At 41.7% G+C, this 9,260-nt stretch overlaps 1 protein-coding gene across 4 annotated transcripts in view; it reads right to left on the reverse strand.

The window, feature by feature from the left end:
* SLC45A1 (solute carrier family 45 member 1) overlaps positions 1 to 8,947 on the reverse strand; it is a 46,623-nt gene extending 37,676 nt beyond the window's left edge. For 2 of the 4 annotated variants that reach the window (XR_012488815.1, XM_074307775.1), the window contains exons 1-2: positions 3,951 to 4,165; positions 1 to 314 (exon numbers count right to left, since the gene is read on the reverse strand). The exon at positions 1 to 314 is cut by the window's left edge and continues 114 nt beyond it. Coding sequence is in view for 3 of the 4 variants with exons in the window: in XM_074307775.1 (XP_074163876.1) it covers positions 1 to 286 (286 nt within the window). In the remaining variant the exon portion in view is untranslated. Of the gene's footprint in view, positions 315 to 3,950; positions 4,166 to 8,784 lie in introns of those variants that run through there. The other 2 variants (XM_074307777.1, XM_074307776.1) reach the window with 2 other exon arrangements.
* Positions 8,948 to 9,260: the final 313 nt, after the last annotated feature.

Below are 9,260 nucleotides of genomic sequence, written 5' to 3' on the forward strand. Positions count from 1 at the left end.
AGAGGATGCAGCCATTGAATAGCAGCTCCCGGAAGGACCTCTGGGGGTGCAGGTCCCCAAAGTCAATCAGGTCTATAGGACAGGGTGTATTCGGAGGTGGGGGTGGAGAGGGACGGATATGTTTCCTCCTCTTGGGGTGTCTCTTAAAGTTGTTGGCCCGATGGCTGATGTGCCGAGTCACAGTTCCTGAGTATCCCGAAACCTGTGACCTCCAGAATTCCTGAGAAGTCAGTGTAGGGAAGAGAACCTCACTTGGAGGAGGGGTCCCAGTTGTAGGAGGGATCATCCTAGGAAAGGAAGGTCAGTGGACGTTCCTGTAGAAAAGAAAAGTCAGATGTATGTATTGGTATCTTTCCATCCATCCATCCATCCATCCATTCCTCCTTGCCTCCATCCATCCATTCTTTTCTCCCTATCATTATTCATCCAACTATCCATCTTTCCTGTCTCCTTCCAGCCATTCAGCCATCCATCCATCCATTCACCTATTTCTCCTTGTCTCAATCCATCCATCTATCCATCCATCCATCCATCCATCCATCCATCCATCTATTCCTCCTTGCCTCCTTCCATCCATCCATCCATTCCTCCATTCATCTATCCATTTTTCCCTGTCGTTATCCATCCCACTATCCATTCTTCCTTGTCTCCTTCCATCCATCCATCCATCCATCCATCCATCCATCCATCCATCCATCTATTCCTCCTTGCCTCCTTCCATCCATCCATCTATTCCTCCTTCCATCTATCCATCCATTTTTCCCTGCCTCCATTCATCTATACATTTGTCCACTTGTCAATAAGTCCATAAGTATTTGTTAAATGCCTTTTGAGTGCCAGTCAGTGTGCTAGGTGTGGAAGAGACAAAGAGAAAAGGGAAATCTTCTCTGCCCACCAGAAATTCACATTCTATTGAGGGCAACAACAGGTACATCCACTTCTGACCTAGCCTGTGTGATGCTGAGCAAGAAACTTCCCCTCCCAGACTCCCAGTATCCACGTCTATAGCTCCAGCTCTTAATCTTCCAACTCTAAGTTGGAAACTCTAAGTATATGCAAAGTACATCCGAAGAAATTTCAGGGTTGGGGAGCTCTGGCAGTTGGAGGATCACTTTCTAAACACAGCATTCTGGTCCCCAAAGTTCATTTATTTGCCCTCAATGTCAACTTATACCTGGAATGCTTCTTATCCTCACCTCTGCCTCCTACAAAAAGTCTCCTCCCATTGCTACATATTTATCCTGCATTCACTCATCTGTCAGTGTGGTACCTCTTTCCTTGTTTCACTTGGGTTTGTGTATCCCCAGTCTAGAATAGTGGCCAACGTCCTGCAGACACTAATACTTCTTCATGGATTGATTGATCAAGAAAATTCTGATGTCAGCAGGAACTTATGTTTTTACCTTTAAATATAACTTTTCTGAATAATTTTCAGTATTAACCTGTGTTGTTTCATTCATTCCTTCCAATTAAAAAATATTGTTTGTTCATGTCAGACAGAGAGGTCAAATCACAGATTATCTGGGAGGGGAAGCATGGCATTGAGCCACCTGGGCGGCACATAAGAGGGAAGGTGGTCTGAGCAAAGCCTGGTTATTGTTGGGGAAGAGGATTCTTTCAGTTAAAGGTTACACTGACTGGACCAAAGTCCCTTTCTGCTCTAAGGTTCTGTGCAATTCCAGGATGACAAGGGCATTTTGAATCGGGTCCTTGTCATCCTTCTCTCATCAACACTGCCCATGAGCAAAACTGTCAGAAGACAAGAGCCCCCTTTGAGATTTTATGTGGCCAGATTCAGAGAGAAGAGAAGGGAGAAGTAGACCCTAGAGGAAGCAAGGACCTTGGCCAATCAGGCCAAGCTTTCTATTTTACAGGAATGATTTTCCTATAGCTAGTGAGGATCAGTGGCAGGACCGAAGCAGGTCCTCCTGCATTCAAGGTGAGCCCCTCAATCCACTACTCTGCATTGATTTATAATTCACTTCATCTATTAATTTTTTTCTTCTGATGGTACTATAGAAAATGAATGCAGAAGACAACTGAGAAAAAGAAAAAGTTTAATAAGTGAATTATGAGGTTGAATCTATCTAAAACTGGCAAGTTATAAGGATCTATGAGACAATCCAGCCCAAGGCTTCTTAAACTTTTTCCACTTGCAATCCCTTTTCACCAGAAAAATGTTTACGTGACCCCAGATATAGAGGTATAGAAAACAAGTATACAAATAAAACATAATTTTATAATCCCCACATTCAGTTACAAGATGTGAACCACAATTTAAGAAGATGGGATTTAGCCAGGTATTCTCCCTTTCTTCCCACTGCATGTACCCCACCAAGAGATAGCTTGGCACAGGGATTGTTTTATTATTGTGAGTCTGTTACTAATCAATCAGCATTTATTATGCCTACTATGTGCTACAGCAGGGGTTCTCAAACTACAGCTGTTGGGCCAGATGCGGCCCACTGAGGACATTTATGTGGCCCTCCAGGTTATGGCAAATGGGCTGAGGTGAGCTTTTGTTTTTACTATAGTCCGGCCCTCCAACAGTCTGAGGGACAGTGAACTGGCCCCCTATTTAAAAAGTTTGAGGACCACTGTGCTAGAGACTTATATTTATTAAATCACAGATGAATTCTTAGACTGAGTTCCCCAAACTAACAACACACTTCTTGAATCATTTATGTCATGAGGAGAACCATGTTTAATTAGTAATAAATTCAATCATAAAAATCTCAAACCTTTTCAATGCTTAAATTATTTACATGGAATCAAAGCTCTAGGGACCAGTTTAGAGATTATTAGCTTAGCCTCCTCGTTTAAACCTAAAGAAGGGCATAATTTGTTCATGATTACAATGGCAGAGCCAATATTCAACCTTAAAGTCTGTGATTCCAAGTTCATTGGTCATTTTGATATCTTAATTTCATACCTGACACCACCATGATTGTTAGTTGTGTATTCTCAAATCAGGAAAGGAAAAATAGAAAATCTTTAATAGCGTGGTAACATTGGAGCAGCTAGATGGTGGAGTACATAAAGCACCAACTTTAGAGTCAGGAGGACCTGAGTTCAAATCCAGACACTTAACACTTATTAGTTGTGTGACCCTGGATAAGTCACTTAATCCCAATTTCCTCTCACATGTAGAGGGCCAAGTGTACTTGAAACAAGTAATTTGACAACAAGGTGTTAACTCAGTGGAACTAGATAATGATTCTCTAATTTGCTTGTACTTAGTATAGTTCTACAGGTTGACACCTATTCTACCTATGAGGATATACTTAGAATAGAATATATAAGAGTGAAGAGATTTGGGAGGGAAGACAGACTGGGAGATAGAGAAGACACAGGATTGGAGGCTGGAGCTCAAGCTCAGACTCAGAGACTAGAGGACAGACTCAAAGACAAAGACCCTCGTGGTGGCTGTCCTGTCTCCTTCAGTCTCCCAGTCTGCAAGTCAGCAGTCTCAGTCAGTCAGCTAGTCTCCAGTCTCTCATCTCTTCCAGCCATGCAGTCAGCAGTCTGCACATCTCAGTCTCTGATTTCCGTCTGACTCTGACTTCTTAAATACTCGATTACATTTACATCAATTCATCATACTGAGTATAAACCAATCATTATATCACTAGGGAACCATTATCTCATCAATTCCACTGAGTTAATATCTTGTTGTAAGATTACATCAATCATACTGAGTCTTAAGTATACCTTTTCAGAGTTCCTGCCCTCTACACTCATATATATATATATATATATATATATATATATATATTCATACTCATATACAATATATGTATATATATATGTATATACATATATATATATATATATACATATATTGTAGAATAAAGTAGTGTGGAGGGGGTAAAACTACACATTGTAGAATAAAGTAGTGGGGAAAGGGTATAATAAAGGGACAGAGGAAGAGGTCCACAGGTTGAACTTACCCCCAATGACCCTTGAGCAACATTTCCTGATGATTCTAGTAGGAAAAAAAATTGTGTGGGATAGTCCAAAACAACCTCTCTGATTCTCTGGACCTCTCTGAAATCCATAAGGCTTGTTGGCGGCAGGCGCTCTCTGCTCTAGACACACTCCTTCTCCTGCCTAATCTCCCCTTCCTCCTGCCCCTTTCTGGAATCTTCTACGCCTGGAAACTTCTAAACCCTATACCTGTATAATCATTGACCAATCCCCAGGACTTCACTGACTGTGACATCACAGATGTGAAACCAATCAGACATGTCTATATGAGAACCTAGGCCTTTTTCCAAAACTCAGGGCTCTCGCCTTTTTCCTAGAACTTCTCAGGGGTGCAAGTGAAGGAGGACCCAAGCATCCTACCCATTCATCAGCTAAAAAAGAATAATGATAGCTTGTTGGAAGTTGGGCATGCCACGTTGGAGGGCATGCATTTCATGGGGTCATAATAAATTTAAAATCTATGATGCTTAGGCCCCCTGACCTCCTAAAATGGGGAAATATGTGGTGAAAAGAATAATAAATGTGGAATCCAAGAATTCTAAGCATTTATTTATTGATATATTTATTGTCTAGTCTGACTCCTTGCTTGAAAACCTACTTATAACAATTGGTGCACCAACTGTTAAATTTTCAGTTTGAACATTTATACCTCTGAAATCATCAAATGCTACAAATCAGGGTTTGATTTATTATTTGGTCAATTGTCTAAACTTAAGGAAGTGATGTTTAAAATGTCAATGATGCATATCTATTCTCCCTGCCCTCCAAAAAAGCTATTTCCCAGAACACCCATGCTTGCAACACTATGGAAGCATTGCTATCATAGGTGAGATGATGCTCTCCAGTGCTCTCATTCTTAGAGACCTGGGGAAAGGAAGAAAAATTTGCTAAGGGGATCAATCACACTGGCATTCTGTGTCAGGCTCTTGTCTCTTTAATCAATATTTTCACTGCAAGAGTGAACACTTCATAGTGCTTACAAAGGACTTCAGAAGTGTGACTGAGACCTGATTGAAAAATAAATAGCACAGTTAGACCTCAGGAAGAGGGACAGGTCAAATGAGAAAGTACATGCAAAACACTTTGCAAACCATAAAATGCTACAAAATGCCATCTATTATTATCCTGGATTCAAATCCGAAAGGAGGTCCTGATTTCAAATCCCACTCTGACCTAGGCTTTGTATCTACCAGTCATTAACCTACCTGAGTAGCATCCTTGAAATCTGCTATCCTATCCCTTTAGAGAAAACTTCAGCATCTAAGCAATTTTAGAATTTTCCTTTGTAGTCCTTCCTGAGGAGGAGGCCCGAAGGCACAGAGAGCATCCAGGACAGTGCTTAATGACCTTTTAAAAAAACATTTTTTGAAGTCTGGACTAATGATTCCATTGGCATAGGGCATTCCCAGTGTGGAAAGCTCCTCTGCCTTTACAGACCTCCACCCCGGCTGTAACTTACAACCTCATGGTTTTATAAAGGAGTTGGAAGGGGTCAATTGAATTCCCTTGTTTCATGTATGACTCATCTGAGACCAGGAGAGATGGGAAGATTTGTTCTAAGTTACATAGAGATGATAGGATGATGGGATCATTGAGGCAGAACTAAAATGGACTTCAGAAACAAAAGTTTAACCTTTTTACTTCTTCGATGGGGAAACTGAGGCTGTTACCTAATGTCATAGAATTATAAAGAGACAGAATGAAGCCGTGAACCTACCTTCTCTAATCCAAAACTCAGCTGTTCTCTACTGGAAATGCAATGACAGACTAGTGATTCACCCAGTTTTTCAGAGCTGGTGAGGGCTCCAAGCATGACTTGAAGTTACATCTTACTGACTCCAAGGCCAGGTCTCCCTCCATTATGCCCAGTGCTGTCTTTCTTTAAGGGAATAATTATGAATTATTCCAAAGTCAGTCAGTCAGTCAACCAGCATCTATTAAGCACCACTATGTGCCAGGCACAGTGCTAAGTTCTGGGGATACAAAGAAAGACATTTAATAAAAACAAAAATAAAAACCCAGTTATCACTATTCTCAAGGAACTCCCAGCCTAATAAAGTATCTATTTTCATCTTTCTTCCAAAACTATGTATAAACTTTTGAAGTAAGCTTCACTGTGATGGAATATCTTTTTTGTCAGAATCATTTAATCTCTAAAAACAATTTCTGGAATAAAGAGGAGACAGATTCAAATCCTGCCTCAGATATCTACTAGCTGTGTGACTCTGACCAAGTCACTTCCCCCGTCTGCCTCAGTTTTCCCATCTATAGAATGGGGATAATAATAGTGCCTCCCTCTCAGGGCTGTTGTGAGGGTCAAATAAGATCACATACAAATACTAGTTATTATCATTATTATTATTTTAATGCCATGGTCATTAGATTCTGTGATATTCTGTGCTAAACCTTTCTAGAAACTCACTAGACGTACACCCAGAGACCAAATCTTTACATTAACAGATAAGAATTTAGGTAGAGCCCAGGTTAAAAAAGGGAAATTGACCTTGGAATCAGACAATCTCTCTTCTCATTCCAGACCTCCCTGGACCTCAGTTTCCTTATCTGTAAAGTGAAGGGAGTTGGAATTGTAATCTTCCAGCTCTTATTCTAGGATCCTATGATAAAATAAAGTTATTATTATTGGGTTACTTTTCTTACTTGGGGATAAATAATGATAGCTAACATTTATATAGTACTTGCTATGTTCTAAGGACTTTATAATTATTATCTCACTTGATCCTCACAACAACTCTAGGAGATGGGTGCTATTATTATTATTATTATTATTATTATTATTATTATTCCCATTTTGCAGGTGAGGAATCTGAGGTTAAGATACTTGTTCATGTACATGTCTGAGACTGGATTCAAATCCAGATGTTCTTGATTCTGGATCCAGTGCTCTAACCACTGTACCACTTACCTACCCTATTATGATAGGGTGACTATAATGCCCTATGATCCTAATAAAACATCCTCACTAGACCAAAATTATACCTGAGAAAATTTACTTAAAAAAAAAACCTACAGTTTTCCATATTTGAATATAATAGTGCTTGGGAATAGGAGTAGAAATCCATCAAAAATTTAATCAGATTAGAACTAGATTATGCGGATATTCTTTAAATCCCAAGCAGGATTCTACGGATTAATTTAAATCAGAAATTAACCTTTATCTCCTATTTCAAATTGTCTTCATTAAGTTACCGAAGGATGCTCAGAGATGGTTCAGGTATTCTATAGAGACCGGAATTAATAACAGGAAGATCTGAGTTCAAATGCTGCCTCATTTTAGCAATTTGATTCTGGTCAGATCGTTTAACTTTCTAAGTCTCATCTTCCTTCTCTGGAAAGTGAGGTTACCAATAACACTGACCTCACAGGGTTTGGGAGGAGAAAGGAATGAGGAAACCTATGAAAAAGCCTTTACAAGACTATAAACATATTATTGCACAGCTCTTTCCATAACCAACAGGAAGCACACTGGAGCCTCTGGCCTCCAAGAGATCAGACACTTTGAGGAGAATCCTTTCTTAATATATATATATATATATACATATATATATATATATGTATATATAAGCTTAAAAAATGCTTTAAGATTTATTGGAGGAAGCCAGCATCTCAAACCATATTAATGGAAGTGGGTCATACTTGTGTCTTTTTTTTTTAATGCTTTAAATTGCCCTAAAAGGAAATTTTATTTCCATCTCTCCATTTCTTCCCCCGCTGACTCCTCAAATACCCCCATATGACACGCATCGTGGGTTATTTCTCCCTAAATCGACTCCTTCTCCTCTGGCCAAACTTCATTCAAAAGTTCCTTCTTCTAAGAAATCTTTCCCTTCCAGCTCTGGTCCCTAAAGAGAGCTGGAGGAAAGATTTCCAGCAGTGGGGATTGTGGTCAGTTATTTATTTCTCCTTTGGGACCGTCCCTTGCCCTGGCCACCCCGTCATCCAGACATGTCAATCAATTCATTCTGAGAGTCTCCTGTTTAGAGAGCTTGCCTTCTGTCTTGCACATCACTTTGTACCCTTTTTTCTCTCCCTCCCCAATAAATGCTGAATAATGAGGTCACCAGGAAGACAAAGATAGCCATGGAAATAGCAAATATTTTAAAGGCATTCTTTCTACTCGGGAGTAAGCTATATTGAATTTGGAGACCCACATGTTCAAAAAAATCACAGATGGACACCCCCCTCCACCCCCAACACACTCTTTTTTTTTTTTTTTTTAACCAGTCAAAATCTGAGCTGATTTTTACTATTCTTCATTCAGGGAATCTCCCAGTCTGGACCACATTTACTAAGGTCAGGCTGAGACGCCGGCAAAAGCGGGGAGAGATGGAGGTCTGCCTGACTGGCTATCAAAGCTTGAGTGAACTTGAGGTTACAGGGTTCAAAAGCAGCTAACCTGGCTAGGCGATGGGGGAAATCTCCTTGCTCCCCCACTGGGGGAGCTTCTCTCCCCCAGCTCCTTCCTCTATTTCTCCATCCTCCACAACTTCTCCAAAAATTGAATAATTGTCCCCAGAAGGCTCCTTGTCTCTCCCAGCTGAATATTTCTGTTCGCAGAGGGCTGCTGGGAGATCTCTCCACCGACAATGAAATTCATTAGAAATAGCCAACAAAGAACTAGGATCTCCCCTTGCCAAACCTCCAGTCCCCCCCTTTGTGGGCAGCTCCTTCCTGTTCAGGGGCCTAGCGAGGAGACATCCTCCTCCTTCCCCCTGGCATCCTGGGAAGCTTGGGGTGGGGGTGGGGGAAGGTGGTCGCTTCAGGAGGAAATGGTGGTACCTGTGATGAAAGAGGGGGCAGCATCCCTTCTCAAGAGCTGCTTGACTGACTTGCCTTATCCCAGGCTGTGCTTCCTAGGCCCAGGCTCTGGGCTCTGGCTGCCGTCCCTCCTGCAGCATCATCATCTCTCCGGCTCAAGGAGCCTGCGTTGTGGCTGGGGAGGCTGCCGATGACATCACTGCTCCGGTCCTCCTGCCTCTGGGCCCAGGGGAGCTTCTGCAGAAGCATCAGCAGGTCTGGGCCCGGTTCCTTAAAGGGGCAACTGCAAAGCAGGGGAACTAATGAACCTGGCTGGGATGGGGCCAGCCGGCAGAAGCCCAGCCCCGGCAGCCCTAGCAACGGGAAGGCGATGGAGGAGAAAGCGGTGACGGTGGGCTGCTCCAGAGACTGACATCCAGAAATCACAGCCCACGGGGGAAAGGCATTTAAAGCAATTAACACCTAAGCAACGCCAGCCTTGCCACACCATTGGGGAG

The sequence above is a fragment of the Sminthopsis crassicaudata genome, chromosome 3 (assembly GCF_048593235.1).
Source record: "Sminthopsis crassicaudata isolate SCR6 chromosome 3, ASM4859323v1, whole genome shotgun sequence".
Classification (NCBI taxonomy): Eukaryota; Metazoa; Chordata; class Mammalia; order Dasyuromorphia; family Dasyuridae; genus Sminthopsis; species Sminthopsis crassicaudata.